General features: G+C 37.2%; 1 protein-coding gene across 17 annotated transcripts in view; it reads right to left on the bottom strand.

Annotated features, from left to right (window-relative positions):
- The window catches only part of SLC4A7 (solute carrier family 4 member 7), a 112807-nt gene that overhangs the window by 39691 nt on the left and 53616 nt on the right, over positions 1–19500 (bottom strand). For 4 of the 17 annotated variants that reach the window (XM_019422869.2, XM_019422865.2, XM_019422867.2 and 1 more), the window contains exons 4-12: positions 18909–19047; positions 18176–18336; positions 16530–16718; positions 13636–14004; positions 7690–7805; positions 6446–6505; positions 5549–5706; positions 3845–3932; positions 1943–2089 (exon numbers count right to left, since the gene is read on the bottom strand). In XM_019422869.2, the coding sequence (XP_019278414.1) occupies positions 1943–2089; positions 3845–3932; positions 5549–5706; positions 6446–6505; positions 7690–7805; positions 13636–14004; positions 16530–16718; positions 18176–18336; positions 18909–19047 (1427 nt within the window). The remainder of the gene's footprint in view (positions 1–1942; positions 2090–3844; positions 3933–5548; positions 5707–6445; positions 6506–7689; positions 7806–13635; positions 14005–16529; positions 16719–18175; positions 18337–18908; positions 19048–19500) is intronic. The other 13 variants (XM_019422881.2, XM_019422877.2, XM_019422882.2 and 10 more) reach the window with 5 other exon arrangements.

Raw genomic sequence — 19500 nt, forward strand, 5'->3', positions numbered from 1 at the left:
TTAAAGAATCTATTAATATGGTCTACCACAATAAATGATCAAAGGTCATACAATCATCTCCAGAGATGCTACAAAGCCATTTGAAAAATTTAACATCCACTTACGTTAAAAATCTCAATGAAACAGACTTTAATTGGATTCTTTCTGAGCATGATAAAATGTGTATTTTGGCTTCAATGTCAGTAACTTAATGAAAGAAACATGAGGGACACTAACTACAGTTGGGAACAAATTAAGAAATGCCCATTTAAAGTCAACTGCCACTCAACATTACTAGAGATTTCAGCCAATACAATCAGACAACAGAAAATACACTAGAGCTGTAAGGAGAAAAGGAGGGATCAAAATATCTTACTGCAGATGACATGGCTGAAAAACTATTACATACAATGAAGGAACTCAGAAAGGGAGGAGAATAAAAAAGAAATACTCAGTAACAAAGAGCCTTTATATATAAAAGTAACAAAGTGAAGATATAACAGAACAAAACCTCATTTACAATACAGACCTTAAAGATAAAATGTCCAGAATACATTCACCAAGTATGTAAAGTATAGATAAAGGAGAATTTTATGGCATTCCTTAAGGACACAGAAACTAACTTGAAATCGGAAAACAAGTAGGGGGAAACATACCATGTTCTTGAATGACTCAATGTTAAAAGATGTCAACTCTCCCTCAGTTCATTTACAAATTTAACTGCCATCACAGTTTTTTAGAAATCAGGTTTTAGCTCTGGAAATTAAAAGCTCATTTTAAAGCTTACCTAGAAAAATAAATATACAAAGACAGCCAAGAAAATTCAGGAAAGCAAGAGTAACAGAAGGGTCAAGAATGAATCTACACCTACTGGATATTAAAATATGCCAAAAAGCCTCAGAAATTAAAGTATGGAATTGGTCCATGAACAGAGACCAATGGAATGGAAAAGAAATTCCAGAAGGACTTGAATGCAAAGGGAAATTTACAAAACAATAAGGCAACACCACCAATCAAGGGGAGTAATGCTCAACTTTTTAATAAACTGGAACAAACTGGCAGCAATGTAGGTAAAAGATAAAGCTAGGTGCATATTCCACATAATACACCACGATAAACTCCAAAGGATCAACAAATGATTTAAATGTTAGGAAAAGGTGTGGTTTTTGTGTGTTTCGGGAGCAGGGGGGTTGCAATGAACAAAATATATCCAGGAATATTCGATTTCACTAATTATAGCAATGTAAATGAAAACCACTTTAAAATACCTGACATAGTAGGATAAAGATACCTATCCACCTGACAAGTATCCAAAAGTTTGGTAACACGCTGTTAGTGAGGCTGTAGGGAAAGAGGCATTCATCACTGTGGGTGTCCAAAACAGCGCAACCCAGTAAGAAGGGATTCTGGTAATATCTACTAAAATTATAAAAAAGGTTCCACGTGAGCCAGCAATCCTATTTCTGGGAACCGACACTACAGATACACCTGCACAAGACTAAACTGGCATATAAATATTGTGATACGGCTTAGAAAAGGAAAAGACTGAAGACAACCTGAGCCCAGAAACAGCATAAACTATAGTATATCCATAAATGAAATAAAACAGAGCTGTGAGAAAAATAAGACATATTTCCGTGATGTCTTCTGATCCACATCTCTAGGATATACTGTTATACTAAAAAAAAAGCAAGGTGCAGAACAGGACATGTGGTATGTTGGTAAGAAAGGAGGAAACAGGGCTATATTTGCATCCCCTTGGACTGAATACAAACTAGAAGGACAATGATGCTCCACGGGAGGTGGGTACAGGGTAAGAAGGTAAAGGGAACATGACAGGGACACAACTGCTCTGAGTGTACCCGTTTATACAGTTTTGATTTGTGAATCATAAAAATGTATAACCTATCCAAAGATATTTTAACTAGGACAAAGCAACTCACAGGGTTGTGTGGAATCTTACCTGAGAAGGAACACTTTTTGGTGGCTCTATGCGTATGGAAGGGTCCCACTCTCCTGGAGGTAGGACAGTTACTTGATCTAAAAATTCATCAATTCCAGATAAGAGGTCGTTTCTGTCTTTTGCTTTATAGGCTACATCATGAAAAATCTACAGAAAAAAAAAAAAAATTGAGTGAAAGGATTTTAAAGAAGAAAGAAAATTCTACATATAGTAAACATATAGTAAACCTACTCTAGATATTACAAGTAAATCTGAAACAAAGGTAATTACCTAAACTCTTATCCCAGGCAGGTCTCCATTCCACCCAGGGTAACAACCATAAAAAGTAACCCACTAATTGCATTATCAGATGAATTAATAGCAATCAACCAACAAAAGAAAAGAGTGATGCATTAAGACAGAACAACTTTTGTAAAAAGAGTATTCTGGATGAGAAATGGTTACTAGTCATTACAGAATAAAATAATACTGTAGCATGTCATTTCGATTTCTATGACATTTTAGGGTCATTTATCCTAAGAAATGAGCATGGATCTGCAAAATATTTTACTTAAAAAATTCAGGTACTTGATCACTTATATTTACTGTCTGCCTACCATTTGCTGGGCACAATTTTAAGCACTGTGGATAGTGCACTGGACATAGATAAGGCAAAGTCCCTGCATTCAGAACTCTTTTTTTTTTTCCCCAGAAGGAAAGACAGCAAAACAAGTAATTACATAAGTATGTAACTGCAAGTAATAATAAATACTCTGATAAAAATAAAGCAGGGTTAAGGAAAGAAAGTTGATGGAGAAGAAAAGGGTGACCGAGGAAGGTCTAAGAGGAAGTAACACTCTAGGAGAAATCTGAATGAAATGAGACAAAAACCATGCAAATGGTGGGATGGGGTGATGGAAGGACACTTGGGCAAAGGGAAGAGCAACTGTATTTGTTCAGAGGCAGAAATGAGCATAAATCATCAGAACTAATAGGAAGCTAATGTGGCCAGAAAAAAAATGGGGGAGGAAGGGTGAGTAGTGGTAGTAGGATAAAAGTTTCAAGAAATATGCAGAGGCTTGATCAGGGAAACCCTTTGAAGACAATGGTCAAGAATTAAATATAAACATACATATATAGCAAGATACATCTGGATATTAACGATATATTCAAATCTGCATGTTATTAGCAGTGTAGAGGAAAATACTGTAAGAGAAAGATCCATAAAGTCCACGTTGATTGCCAAAGAAAAAAGGGTGAGAGTGTCCAAGTCAGAGAAATGGCCGTGGAGATGGAAAGGAGATGGCAGACTAAATGCAAAACACATTGAGGTAAATCAGTAGAATCTGGTGACTCAGTGGTTGAGACAGGACAGAGAAAGGAGGTCAGGTTCAGATATGTGAAATTTCAGATGCCTTAGGGACATAAGGCAGACATGTCTAACACCTGATTACAAAGCTCTCCCCCAAAGAGAAACAAAAGTCCTGGTCAATATAGGCCAAGCTCAATGAAGGGGTTCAAAAATGGGAGAGAGAAATTATGGAGAAAAAAAGCAGGAAAAGGGGAAAGGACAAAGTCCTGAGCAAAACCCAAATAAATGATATCCTGAAATCCAAGATGGAGAAAATTTCAAGAAGGTAGTCAATAATCTCAGATGTGGAGGGGCTGGGGGACAAAGAGTATCCAGTGATCTTGACAGAAAGGTCTTGAAGATCTTACCAAAGGTAAATGGTTGAAGAGTGAATAAAAGAGTACAGACAGCAAGGACAATTTTTTAAGCTTCACTATGAACAAAAAGAGAACTGTAATTGACATATGTTTTACATTCAGTGTCCATTTCGAAAGGATTGAAATTCCACTTCAAAGGGATTTTATATTATATACCACGTAAACAGTGTCCACCTCATAGGGCATTTTAATTACCTCATCTGTCATGAGAGTGGCTATTGATCTTCCAATTTCATGGTACTGTGGTGCCTTGCCTGCTGGACCCAATAACAGAAACAAAAACCTAAAGAAACATTAAAATACACAGACTTAAGTAAAAATAACATACAAACCTAAACGCAGGCAGTCATAAAGAAATCATTCCAATGTAAACACGGAAACCACATTCAGCCCTCTTTTCCATCCCCGCACACCAATCACCGGAAAAAAAAATGACAACCACTCTACTCACACTAAAGCAGATGTCAAAACTAGGCAAGGCACTCATAAACTTCCTACCGACCTCCTGCTCCCCATCCTCCTTACGGTAAACGAGTGATTCAAAAATTGAGTGTTCTACACTCAAGGGAAGTTCCCATTCCCTTTACCCTTTTGAATTTGAGTAAATAATTTAATCTAATCTGTATTGAAAAAAAGGTAAATGAGTAAATTGAGTAAATACCAATCCTATTAAATACTTACAAGTAAGGTTTGCCTAGTAAATTCAGTGTGTACAAATAAATAGTCACAAACCCTCAAACCACAGTCTGGATAAAGACTCTAATGAGTAAATAAGGGACTATGGAAGGAAAAATAATTTTTATGTATAGCTCCACAAATTTAACATCAAACCTCACATTATTTTATTTTTTTATTTATTTGTAAGTGTCTAAATAAAAAAGCATTTAGCCGCCTACCACATCCTCATGAACACCACAGTAAAATATTAATATTCACACTTGTCCAAATTGGAAGCATTCACCTTCTTGCTTTATGAGAATTTAAGTGCGAATCTATGGAATTATTTTTTCTCACTTACCTTAACACTGCACCACTAATGCAACTCAGGAAAGCATACTAAAAATAGGCACACGTATTCCAACCAAATGGCAATTAATTCTTCATATTTAATTTTATATGAATGATTTTTTAAAGATTTTAAAAATTACTCTTATTTACAATTAAGTTTATAATTAAATCAGTTAACTAACAAACTGATTATCCTCTATAACACAACTTGCTAATTCTTATGGATATTCCCCCTTTTTAAATTACATATATTGAACAGAAAATTTTGGTCAGGTCAGAACAAAGCATTTTGCTTAATTCAGAGGTACTTATCAATCATCAATGAGGAAGTAATCATATCCTCATTCTATAAATGAAAAATTAAGTCAGACTTGACCTTTCCGGATTCAACTCCATTCTGACTCCACAGGACATAATACATCTGTCTGAATCTGAGCCATGTCTTTTAAACCAAAGCTCCTAAAACACCAAACTTCTTATAAAGGTACAGATGCTAAGTATTATTTTTTAAATGTTTATTTATTTATTTTGAGAAAGAGAGAGACAGAGTGCAGGGGAGGGGCACAGGGAGAGTATCCCAAGCAGGCTCCCCACTGTCAGCCCAGAGCCCGACACAGGCCTCGATCTCACGACCTGAGATCACGACCCAAACTGAAATCAAAAGTCGGACACCTAACCAACTGAGCCACCCAGGCGCCCCCAGCTAAGTATTTTTCAAAGGATACTTTCTTCTTGTTTTTGTTTTTTTTTTAATTCCAGAAAGAAAGAGAACTCTTTTATGCTCTACTAGTCAAAGCATCCAGTGCAATGAAAATATTAATTAAAGTAAGCTTTTATCCCTTTTATCAATAGATAAAACTTTTCAGATTTTGGACATGCTGAGAACATTACCTGGTAGGAACAGGGACCTCAGTCAACCCCGAGAGGAGAACAGCAGGGGCCAGTCTCACAAATGCAATTATAGGTCTTTCCAAAAAGTCTACTTCTCCCACCAGAACATTGGATGCCTCGGCTCCTGAAGGAATTTTTCTCATGAAATTCATATCAACCTATTGACAAATAAATAATAATTAAAAATCAAATCTGCATGGCATTTATAACTCTATTTTGAGGGAAATAAGAAAGAAAAAAATGCTTTCAAGACTACTATTCGCTAATCAAAACTGGTGATCTAATGGATAAACACCAAAATCCCCACACATGTAAAGAATGGAGTAGACAAATACAAAAAAGCAAGCAAAACACATCTATCAAACAATGCTCCCAACCGTTTTAATTGTCATAATCTTTACTACTGCAGAGATCTAAGTTATCAAACATACAAACTAGAGAAAATTTTCAGTGATTATAGCACTATTCATTAAAAACTACTAAGGACAAAAATATAGCTCACAAACTAACAATGGTTCATGAAATTATACACAGTGCTAAAAAATATTCATTTCATGATTATTTTTACTTAATCTTAGAAATGAATTAGCCCCTTTGTATTTTATACATATTTTTTATAAGTACTTTTTATTTTAGAGGGTTCTGTGTATTCCCCGGTATTTTCATTAAGTGGAAAAAGTTGTTTTTATTTTTATTTAAAACTAAAATAAATAGCCATTTATCACTATAGACATAGGACAGTGCTATAACATCAAATTTAGTCATCTGTGTATAATTACAAAGAAAAGGCTATAAACAGAATATCAAAGTATGGGAATTTCATTTATATGCAGTTTCACACACATCACTAAACAATCACTTACAGGGCTATCTATTAAAAATAAAAGCAGCACTTACAGCGGGCCTCTTGAGTCCCACACCCAGTGTGCCACAACTACAGTGCCAGGAGGCAGACTCCTGCCCGACAGGAGACAAGGTGTACACAAGGATAGGCCAAGTAAAAAAAAGTAAAACTGTGACAGAGGAACAAAAATAAACGGCACCTGCCATGTCTAGAGGAGATCTATAATGTAAGTTACATTTAATCCATTTAACAAGGATAAATTGCAGCATAGTTACGGAACACTCCTCACTCATTTGAAGCAACAGAAGCACCAGTCAAAATATGATCAAGTTAGACCGGAAGAATTAAAAATACAGTAGCCTTTCTGCATAAGTTAACGTACCTTATGCAAGGCCTTTTGTAATTTTAGAACTAGTAGCTCAAGGAAAGCTACAATGCAAACCATCATTGGCACTCCTCTTCTGCAAAATGCGATTTACAGGTTTTGCACCATAAAATAAAAAGCCTAAGAAAAATGAATCTTACTTGAAATAATTGTATTTAATTAAAAGTCTTAAATTGGATACAACAATGTTAACATAGAGAGCATCTTATAGCAAGCAAACTGATACTATCAAAAAATTGTTAACAGCCACACAGAATCAACGATTCAGAAGCAGTACTCAGACAGTATGCTTTATATTCCATTGTAATTTGAACTTGGGAGTTTCTTGCCCTGCTCTTTTGAAATTTTGAAGTTTTCTTTTTCTATTTCATCTAAATACTCATCTACCAAAACAAAAAATCATAGTTCAGATAGGGGAGTTGTTTTTAAATCCATGCCTTTACCTACCCACGGGCAAACGCCGATTATGTCTCCCAGGGACATTCCAGAAAGTACTGACACCCTAAGACAGTAATTCTGGGATTTTATTACAGCCAAGAAAAGGCTGAATCGCCAGCGCTATAACATCATTCCCAAAATTAATCTTTCCAGTGGGGGGCAGCCCCAGAACAAATGACTGTAATTCAAAAGGTATTGAAGTTTCATCTATGGGTAGGTATAGATGGAAATCCCATATTATTCAGATAGTCTTTTGTCAAGATTCCTGAAACTAGTGAACAAAGTCATTCAAATGCTCTTGGACTATTACCCTTCTCATAATTTCTGAACTTAAGTTACATATCACAAGCATCACATGCAGGCTTATAAATACCAATCTATTAAAATATTATCATCATCAGCGCTAATAAAGCCACATTGCCAGTGGTTTTCTCAATAAGGATTATGAAGATTTACAGTGAGCGACAGAATTACCTTGCTGAAGTCAACAGTGCTATTTTCTCTGCTTCCTCCACTTCCATTACCTTTAACTTCTCCACTTTTACTATTATCCAAGTTTCCAGGTGCAGACTGTGGAGAGGCCAAAACACCTGAATTTGAATTTAAGAACAACAACAACAAAATCCCAATTAGTATGGAGGAAATTCACTTTCTAAATGGACTCTGCTCATATCCTGAAAGTGATAATTTATCAAAAGCAAATGTGCAAGGTTAAAAAAAAAAAAAAAAAAAAAGTGCCAGGTGTTAGTACCATACAAGCAAGACCAGAGTAACATTTTAAGCAACAATGAGGCTGTTTATTGTAACATTTAAAATAACTGGAATGTCCGAAAACGGTGGTCTGTTGCCAACAAGAAAAAAAAAAATGTGAGTAGGTGAGGAGCACAGAAGATGGAAGATCTGGGTCAGCTCACACTACGAGTACCTGGGGAACGTGCTTCTAACACATCTAACATACACGCGAATCGCACTGCACGTGGCACACTGACATGAGTGACATCGTTTACTTTCTGAGAAACCCTAGATGCGACTCAGAAATCCACCGTAACAACTTCCTCAACAATTTCATTTCTCAGGTAGTATTTATGTGCTGCCTCCTGCCATTATTCCTAAGAAATAGAACTTGGAAAGATAGTAGCAATGTTTTTACAATATAAATACAAAAACTAAGGGTTTTATAGTCAAACATATCTGTGTTGAAATAAGCACTCTCTGGGGCGCCTGGGTGGCTCAGTCCGCTAAGAGTCCGACTCTGGCTCAGGTCATGATCTCACAGTTTGTGGGTTCGAGCCCCACCATCGGGCTCTGTGCTGTCGGTTCAGAGCCTGGAGCCTGCTTTGGATTCTGTGTCTCCTCTCTCCACCCCTCCCCCGCTCGCACTCTGTCTCTCAAAAAATGAACAAACAATTAAAAAAATTAAAAAAAAAAAAAAAGAAAGAAAGCAGCACTCTCTGCCACTTGGTAGCCATGTGACTTCAACTCACTAAAACTAAGACTCAGACAAACCTGTAAAATTAGCTTGTTTGGATTACAAACAGTAGATAAATGTGCAATCATTAGAATGCTCACTTCAAGTAACATTCAGCAGCAATATTTCACAATAAAATAACCTAAAAATACCCTGTAGCCTATACCCAATCATTACCACTATGAATTTTGCAAAAAGTTCCAATCTCAGTCTTTATCAAGTATGTAACACAGATTTCTACCATTAAATGTATCTCATTTTTTCAAAAACACCCAGGATATTCTAATTCGAGAATATATAATCTTGCCCCAAACACAGAGTACCACAGGAGAAAAGGTGCCGGAGTGAATTACAACAGACTTGACTTAACTTTAACTCTGCCACTCACCACAATCTAGTGATCCACAGAAATCCAGTTAAGCAGTTTGTGCTTAAATCCTATAAACTTTAAAGTCGGTATTAGTGAAGCACCTGAACTGTAAGCACATGGGCTACATCTGATGCATCTAATGGAATTTTCATTTTTCTGAAACACACTGTAACTAATAACTGAAACCAAGTCATCTGGGCCTACTGCTTAACCTCAATGACCAAAGACGTCTCTTGATACCCCCTTCTCTGTCACAGAATGTTGCCGTGACCCAAAACCGTAAGTATAAAAAGCATATGCAAACTATTGGGGCGCCTGACTGGCTCAGTAGGTGGAGTGTGTGATGCTTGATCTTGGGGACGTGGGTTCCAGCTCCCCACTCAGTGTAGAGATTATTTAAAAATAAAACCTTAAAAAAAAGGCATTTGCAAACTATTTAGCTAGATGCTCTGGAAGTGTTAAACAATTCTGAAATAAACACTATTTCCTAAAACTTAGCTCCTTTCTCACCACCTTAGCTTAGCCAAGTTATTATGATCCCTCTTCTTTGACCTTTGTCTCTAAACTTTCAGAACAAGGTCCGTTCCTCTATTAATTCCTTTATTAAAATACACTGCCCAAGTGGAAAAAAAAAAAGCTGACCCGTAGTTTTCAGTGGCTTCCACTGACTTCCATACAGGAAAATGAAGAATACCATTAAGGCCTTGGCGGCAGCTGCACATAAACATCAGTACATATACTTCTAACTACTGAATGTATTATATCCACAGATGCATAATCAAAAGAAAACATGTGCAATTGCCCAGAATTGCCTCAGCCACCGGCTTCCGGAGAGAAGAGCGGGATAAGACCATGGGGGGAACGTAAGGACACAGTGGGAAGGGGAAGAAGAAATGAGGAGGAACCCATACTGATAAAGCCGGAACATGATCCGAAGTCATTCGGCTAGGTTAACCTGGTCATCCGGAACCTATTAAAATGGGCATGCCAAGTACAAGTTAGAGCTGTTCACCATGATCTTGTCTACATAGTCCTTCACAGTCTCAGCTAAGATAAAGCTGTTTCCTCAATCCGTAAAGGAAGTCTCCCCGTCTGTGCAGTAAATTTCTGGTGCTCAGGATTAAGTGAGTAAATTCCCCAAAGTTAAAAGTATCATTAGCACAGATAGAAAGACTGAATTTCTTTGTATTTTCTTAAAAGAAGAAGCAATGTATGTACATATAAAATCAATACTCGGATTTAAAAATCATAGTTTGGTAAATCTATTATTTTGCCCTTACATTTTTTTCTCACAACAGCATATCTAACTGGAGAAAGATAAATCAAAGATATCAGAGTCTTCTGTCACTAAAGGTTTGAAAATAAAAGTAGTTGGGGGGGGGGGGGGCGCCTGGGTGGCTCAGCCGGTGAAACATGCTGACATCTCAGAGCCTGGAGCCTGCTTAGGATTCTGTCTCCGTCTTTCTGTCCCTCCCCTGCTCATGCTGTTTCTCTCTCAAAAATAAACATTTTAAAAACTTAAAAAGAAAAAAAAAAAGGAGTTGGAGCAGAGGTGCTCAAAATGAGAAGATTTTGTCCGCCGGGACACATCTGGCAAGACGTAGGGACATTTTTGGTCGTCACAACTAGGGAGTGTAGCTGGCGGCTAGTGAACAGAGGCCAGTGATGGTGTCAGACATCCTATACTGCACAGGACAGCCCCTTATGACAAAGGCATGTCCAGCCCATAATGTCAATAGCGCCACGGCTGAAAGTCAGAAGACTGTTGCAAATACTACAAAACAGCTTAACTCTTTTACATGTAGTTAAGTCTCTAAAATGGAACTGTTAGGAAAATAACTTCGTTCCCTGTCCAAAATGATACTGAGGCCACCTTCCTCTTGTAACATAACATCAGACTTCAAGGACACTCAACCAGAGTTTCTAGGTGCTTGAAGCACCAAAGGCAATTAAACAAGGGAATAACATATAGCTGTCCCTATTATTTTAATTACATACCTTCTGTAGATGTCTTCTTAAACAGTAATTAGGAGCTTTTTCTTACCTTTAGAAATTCCCTCTTTTCCCTCCATTCTAATTTATTTTCTTTAAATCTCAAGGCATACTTTTAGCAAAGGAGGAAAAGCAGCTTAATAATGTTCCTCGATTTTCAGGTAATTGCTACTTTTATCCCGTTAACAATATGGCCTAACAAGCCACTGTGAACTCATATGTCACCTCCTAGTTACTATAGAGAATTTATAGCTCCTCATAGAAGCTGGTAAAACAAGAAATGCTGAGTGTTAATGCCTAGATACAGGTAAAAACAAATGCAAGGAATTTACTTTAAATTCACGGTGCCTGGGTGGCTCAGTCAGTTAGGCATCTGACTCTTGATTTTGGCTCAGGTCATGATCTCATGGTTTGTGAGATCGAGCCCTGCATGAGGCTCTGCACTGACAGTGTCCATGGAATCTGCTGGTTCCTTGTAATTAAAAGTGCTGATAAACATTTTTTGAAAGAAAGAAATAAATTTATTTATTTATTTATTTATTTATTTATTTATTTATTTAGAGAGAAAGAGAGACAGCACAAGCAGGGGAGGGGCAGAGAGAGAGGGAAACACAGAATCTGAAACAGGTTCCAGGCTCTGAGCTGTCAGCATAGAGCCCAATGCAGGGCTCGAACTCACAGACTGTGAGATCATGACCTGAGCCGAAGTCAGATGGTTAATCAACTGAGCCACCCAGGTGCCCCCCAAAATTTTATTTTTTTAAAAAAGCAGTGCCTGGGAGGCTCAGTTGGTTAACCATCCGACTTCGGCTCAGGTCATGATCTCACGGTTCATGAGATCGAGCCCCGCACTGGGCTCTGTGCTGACAGCTCAGAGCCTGGAGCCTGCTTCAGATTCTACGTCTCGCCCTCTCTCTGCCCCTCCCCACTTGCACTCTGTCTCTGTCTCTCAAAAAAGAATGTTAAAAAAGATTTTCTTAAGGAAAAATAAAAAAGAGTGCTAATTATTTCCAAGTAAATAATTCTAGTTATTTCTTTCTTTTTGTTCAGTTCCCTCATTATATATTTTCCATGAAGTACCAAAATCTACAATGAAATATTATAGATCTGAGTTCAATTCCTTGCTCTGGTCATTTATGGTATGATCTTAATACCTTTAATGTCTTTGTTTTCTTCATTTGTAAAACAGGGATGAACCTCATCAAATTGTTAGAATTATAAACACGATATATTTAGTATATCATTATGCCACTGTGTGTGGAACAATATTAAACAATAGTAGCTGTAACTGTCATCATAACTAATGTTACAATGACTTATCCACCTTACTTCCATCTTTTTATTTCTAAAAGTATATACATTTTGGCAACTACAATGCGCCTTGATGAAACATACTTGGTATGTTTGGGGAAATTCAATACAGAGAAGTCTGTCATCTAGTGGTAGGACCGTGAGGATTTTGTCGGAGGACTTAGGCTTGTCACTTACTAGTTGCATGACTCGGGAAGTTATTTAACTTTTCTGAGTCTGAGGTTTCTGAAGATGGGTGTATCCACCTAACTCCCACCACTTTGCCTAGACATTAAGTAGGCCAATATAATGAACGTAAGCGATCGGTGAAGTGTTAGGTGTTATCAGTATTATGGAAAAATGCAGTAATTGATACCTGTGTGATGAAAACCAGTAGCGAGCATTCCTATGTCATACGCTTAGCTGTCAGTAAGAAGTAGTTACTAAAGGAGACTTCTTTATATAAACTGGGTGGAAAGATATAGATGTTTAAACATATGTATAACCAACATATTACAGAGAGCCAATATTACCATAATATATAACCGTAGATGAATTATGCCCCTTTTACCCACTAAGAAATAATTTTTCTAATTCACAGACAAAAAGAGATCCTCGCTACGACTATAGAATCGCTATAGCCACAACTACAGGTCCTGAAAATTTCGAGGTGAATTTGGATTAAAGATAGATACGGCATTCAACAGAGAACAATTAAAGACTATTCCAAATATAAAACTAGCCTTAAAATCATGATGATTCCAGGTAGCCACTGGAGAACTCCAATCTTCTCAGAGACAAAATGAGAAAGAGAACATTCGATCCTATTTGTGTCAGCAAGGTTAAAATACACCGCACTCTTTGGATAAAAGCACGGGACAGTAGATTAAGAGGCATATCACCTCATGCAACTCATGTCCGACATGCGTTCATCACATCATGAATGAAGCGCACAAGAAGAAAAGCCACCGTTTTTTAAAAATCACGGCAAATCGAAAGATTGCTTATAAAAATTCCTACGTTTTTCTGAACTATCCAAATGCCCTGACCTGTAAAACGCCTGAAAATTCTTGAAAGGGCTACATCATGTGTATCTTCTTTGGAGTCGCTTTGGAGGTTAAAATTTTCTAAGAATCACGCTCCCTTCTACCATACGCTATAAGGAAAACAAACCATGCACAAGTCAAAGAAGTTGTAAGCATGAGGTACATTTGCTGCTAAAGCTCCGTGCTGAGAGGCATTCCGCGTGCAAGAGAGGCAGCGGCAGGGGGCACCGCACACGGAGGGTGTGAATAGTTGCCTGGAGTCATGCCAACATTGTCCTCAGCCTTCTGCTCCTGGCCTGTGGGCGCTGCCGAGTCTTCCTCGGGCGGATGAATTACTACTGTGGGGACAGCATCACTGGCAGGTGAGACCAGCAGCTCTGGGGCCTGAGGCTGACTCTGCTGGGAACTTCTGGAGGTCGGGCGACTGACGCTAGGGCTGGAAGGAGGGCTGTGCTGAGGGGTGGGTACTGGGGTTGGACACCTTGAGCCTGCAGGGCTTCCAGCTCTTGAAGAAGGAAGAAGATGACTGAGAAGAAGGGAGAAAGGCGACTCTCCTCTCAGGGAAAGGTTTGAGGCGGACAGGCCTGTTCGCAAAGAGTGGCGGGAGGCTGACAGGCCTTCCCCTGAGACAAAACAAATAAATGAAACACGATGAAGTTCGCTGCAGAAGGCAAATTGAGACACACACACACACACACACTCACAAAATCAATTTACAATGTAAACTGCAAGCTCCGAAGCCCCAAATTTGAAATCCATGCTATCAGAGTTAGCATGGCAATGAGATTTCTAAATGTGAGAAAGTCACTGAAAAGTTGCTGAAATTACCATTCATTCCCTGAAGGTGTACCCAAAAAAACAAAACAAAAAATACAAAACAATGCAAATGACAGACTGGGCAGGGGAATATTCTGTTAGTAATTACAATGCCCAATCATATAGCTTTTAAAAAAAAAAACAATATCAATGCAAAGTTGATAAATAATAAACAGCAAATGAGAATACGATTTAAGAATAATCCAAGAAATAAAACCCTAAACAAAACTTACAAGTACTGATAGCTTATATTCAGTGTATTTTTCCTAAACTGGACCGAACTGCTACAGACAATTATCTCTCACAAAAGTCGACATTAGCTAATAACTCTTAACTTAAAGTTGATATCAAATCTTCATATTAGTAGAGCATCATCTACTGGTAGTGCTCCCAGGTAAAATTCTAAAACATAAGACAAATTATAAGAATTTTTTAAAAATAAAAATATAGTGTCGATTTGAAAGGACATTCTTGCGCTCTCTAAAGATATTAACACATGTCCTGAAATATGCCTCCATTTCTAATACAGCAGATACAATTAAATAATACAATTGTTTAATCCAGCTAGATAATAAAGTATTTCTCACCAACAATGGCAATAACGAAATAAGTCTAGCATATTTCCAAAGGTCATATATATTTATATTTCAAACACCTCGTGTTCTATGACATGTACCTTAGTAAAATAACACTGATTTTAGGAAAAATATGGTATGACAGACAATCCCATATGATCTAAGTTATCAAAGCCAAATACTCAAGAGATCTCAAGACATATGAATCAACAAACCACCACCATTGAGTTTAAAACAAAAGCTACATGCAGAAAAACTGTTAGCTTACAGCTATAACACAACAAAATAACAGAATGTCCATGCTAAAACGGCATTTAAAAGAAAACAGCCATTGTGTTACGATTAAAAGGAACCAAATGACAATCAGGGAATCATCAGGAACCATCCACATGAGGAAAAAAGATTCAATAGGGTCTCTCTGAGTAAATGAACTCATTTCCCAAAAGTTGAGAGTATACACTACATGAAAGATGAAAATGAGAGGTAAAATGTGACACAGGTGGCTTGCTTTAAAATTACACTTATGCCCCGAAGTAAGTGTAATTCTTTCTTTTATTCTTAGGGTCACTTACGTATACAGAGGCATAACATTAAACAGATTAAAAAGAGTTCTAATGGTCAAACGCTCAGAAGATGGTCTTGAGTATGTTTACACCGAGCTGCAAAAGACGATTACTGTCAAACTTCAGATGTATTAAATCCCATCACCAATGGCTGTTTGGAGAACACTTAAAAGCCATACTATTACTGCCGGGACAGAAAGGAGGAGCAGAAAGACACGGTGGCCCATCTTGCACTCCTCTTCACTCTAATCCTTTTAGGCCTTGAGTAATGGCAGCAGCTAGAGGGAAGAACGACCCTCATAAGCAACTCCAACCCTTTGTACGTAGGTTTTTCAGAGTCACTGTCTTCAGAGCTCTCTTCTGAGAGCCAAGATAGAACCCCAGGGCTGTATTCTTCTACTTTAAAAAGAGGGAGGCAAAGCCCCTGGGCGCTCCAGTCTTAAAACAGGGACAGAGGCAACCGGCTACAAGAACACTGCTGCATCCCCACATGACCACTACCAGACCACGAGCGAGGGCGGAGAGCTTGAACATGTGGGTCCGTGCCACTCTCAGAGGTTAGGAGGACATCGGGGAGGTCATCCCTCGCATAAGAACAACACATCCATAAAAACTTGCACAAACTGTATAAATAAAGGGCAGTGAAGTCATCAAAACAATGCCAGAACACTTGTTTCTGTGCAGCAAATAAAGTAAACTCAGGAAATGAAGAGAAAAATCACTATGAAAAGCTCGAATACAGATAATAAAAGTTTAAACCCAAGACTTGGAATTTTAAGAAGATCAAACTTACAGATCATAATTTATGCCTCCTTCATCTATTATACGAGAAGTCTTGACAAAAACAAAAAAGCAAAATAAATAGGAAGAAGGAATTCAGGATTAGCTATAGTGACAGTGTTCTGTATGTCACCAATACTTAAATGTGCCATTTTAACTAGGGTGAATTTTAAATTTTTTCATCTAAATGATTTCTACAGATTAATGGTCACGTTGTCAAGAATGGTATTTTAGAAATGATGTTTTAAATACAAAGATAACATTATTTTTTAAAAAGAATAAAAGGGATACTAAAATGACCCACAGAATTATCTGCAAGAACTATCTTTCTTCTCCCAAATACTGACTGTACTAGACTGGAATGCTGTTAGAGCGGAAGGGTTAGCGAAAATTGGATGCCACAACTTATCTCACCATTCCTTTCAAGCAAGTGAGGGTCAGAATGTTTCTTGCCTATATCTGCAAAAGATCGCACCAGGGGAATCCGACTGGTGAATCTTTTCTCATTCTGATGATGATGTCTCTTCAAAAGAGCTTCTCTGACATTTTCTCTTATGGACTCATCCAGTTGGCCAGAGGCTATCATGTTGTCCAACACCATATCTATTGAAAGAAAAATAAAGACAGCAGCCATTGTTATTAAAGAAGCTAACACTTGGATGACTGTAACACAGAGTAAGCAATAAATTGTAAGTGGAACCTTACTGAAAAACAAGATCTTTAAATAGTTCTAGAAAGTATTATTCTCTTCTGATGTTGTATAATGTACACATAAGATAAATATGAACACTATCTAAGGAAAATAAACAAGTTACAAGGAGACCCTTATTTTAATAAGTCCTGTTATTTATTTATAAAGGGGCCACACTAATAGCTTCCCTGTGGTTGGAAGTGCTTTCCTGCTATGGACACAATTCTATTAAAGTGAATATTCAATAATACTGGCTTCCTAAAACATGAAGGTATTTTATTGCTTCACTTCATATTTTTCATCAAAACTATAGATGGATATCTGGACTCCTTCATTCAGTAATTAACTATTTGCCTATTACATGTTGGAAATACAGCATTTAACTAAGCAGATCAAGTTTCTGCTCTCACTCTTCCAGAGGTAGAAATACCAGTGAGCAAATGAAAAGGTAAAATATCATGAAGCAATAAATTCTAGGAAGATGAGTACATCGGGGTGTGAAGGCGGTGGGGGGAATTGATGTAATGCCATATGATACCTTATTGTAGGGGCTGGACTATTTTTATAACTATATTTGTAACTACTTTTAACCTATAAATAAATAAATATATATCTATCTATATCTTTTTTTTTTTTAAACAGTGCCACTAATTTGAGATAAAGAGTCAAGTTTTGAAACCTGTAAGAGTCCTGTAACAGAAAACTGGAATCAACCTACCTAGCAGGTAAACTGTAACATTAACACAATGACTAGAGACTGGCATACAAGTGGACCCTGGATTATAAAACATTACATTGTAAATAATGAAAATATTACATTGTATTATGCGATCACTGCAAAGCCAAAGTAAACGTCTCCTACTCAAGAAATCTGTACATTCACAGGGAACTGACTTTGATATGAAATTCATACCTCTCTATACTTTCTAGACCTTTCTTCCTTTTCTTCCTCCTCCTTAGATTACTTTCTTTTTCCTTGTACCACCTGTTCCTTGTTCCCATGTGTTCAGTCTAAAAATAGGTAATACATTTAATGTACTCGTGGATCCTCCCCAGATACCTTCGTCCAAAACTTGAAGAAACAAAAGCTCTTTTCTCTACATTTCCCGAAACAGACCGCATATCCCACTTACGGCACTAGTCACTTTCTTGCTGGTATTGTAGTTAGGACTGTCTAACTCAATCTCCTAAACTCCATTAAAGACAAAAGGTGTTCTTTATATGTGTACTCCTCATGTGGTCCCACACAGGATGGAAACTCAACACAGAGCTATTAAATCAAGGGTCTAAAATTCCACCACATTTCCCTAACTTAAATACCTCTAATTGCAGTGCAAATTAAATATTAAAAAAGGCAGACTACTATAACCTGCTATTTCATCTAGAGTGCTTGCTCTCATATCCAGCATGACTGTTCCATTTAAGATGCAACTCCTGAGTTCAAAAAGACTATGCAAAGAGAGAGTTGCCACATAAGGTTTACTCCACCGGTCACCGCCATCTTCAACATCCTCTTCAAATTTCAGCCATCTGAAATGTGTAATACATAAAAAATATTTTATAAATAATGAGGATTATAAATAATGAAATCCTTATTATTTGCTTCTTTTAATATGAAACACATAAACCTGTTCTTTTAAAGATAAACAAAGATCACCACCACCAACCACAAAATTTGGCTACAGACACATCTTTGCAAATCAAACTAATAGTCCACAGTATCTATCCTCCCAGGTTACCTTACAGCTCCTCCTCCTACTCTATCGCAACAGTGACCCGCTGTGGAATTGCCATAGTTTCCACTTCTAATTCTCTTTTAAACTGAAAATATGCAGCAGGACCACGACTTTTTCAAATGTATTTCTCTAATCAAAGACATTAGAAAGTACAATTAACATAATTGCCTTCTGTGCTGTATGAAAGTATCCCTTAAGAAAACGAATTTTGAGAATTAAGAGATACACTGAAGATATAACTTCCAGACACGAGGAAATTCTCTGCTCGGTATTTCAAAGCACCAGGTAGCTCATAAAATCATTATATTTACATTACAAGAAGAAATCAAGAAAAGCCAACTAAATACTGAGACTCAGTATTACTACCTGGCGGTTTCTTTCCATTCGTACTCTTCTCCATCTCTGTAACACAGTTCATCCATTTCCGTAAAGAGGTCATGCGGAATGTGCTCTTCATCATCATCTTCAGTGCCAAGAATGAACTGAACTCTTTGGGATGGTGTGTCTTAACAAAAGAATTTAAATACGCTCAAAAATTGCCACAATTCATTCAAAGATAAACTCGGTTTGAAAGTGACATGTTTTTGTGATAGATAGATAGATAGATAGATAGATAAATAAATAAATAAATAAATAAATAAATAAATATACTCTTTTATTAAAATACTAAAAATTTTGAAGGAAACGAGGACCAACAATCTGGAAATAAGAGTCTCACACAGAGGTCACCTCCACAGACAAAAAAAGAAAACCTGTATGGTAAAAATAAACAAATGAGGGATGCCTGGCTGGCTCAGCTGGTAGAGCATTTGACCCCTGAATCTCAGGGTTGTAAGTTCGAGTTGCACGTTGGATTTAGAGATGACTTAAAAATAAAATCTTTAAAAAAAGATAAACAAGTGAAACTAATCTTATAACTGATGTAAAAACAAATAAAAAAAAGCAACTTCCAAAACCA

The sequence above is a fragment of the Panthera pardus genome, unplaced genomic scaffold, assembly GCF_024362965.1.
Source record: "Panthera pardus isolate Hobbes unplaced genomic scaffold, ASM2436296v1 HiC_scaffold_16, whole genome shotgun sequence".
In the NCBI taxonomy this organism is placed as follows: Eukaryota; Metazoa; Chordata; class Mammalia; order Carnivora; family Felidae; genus Panthera; species Panthera pardus.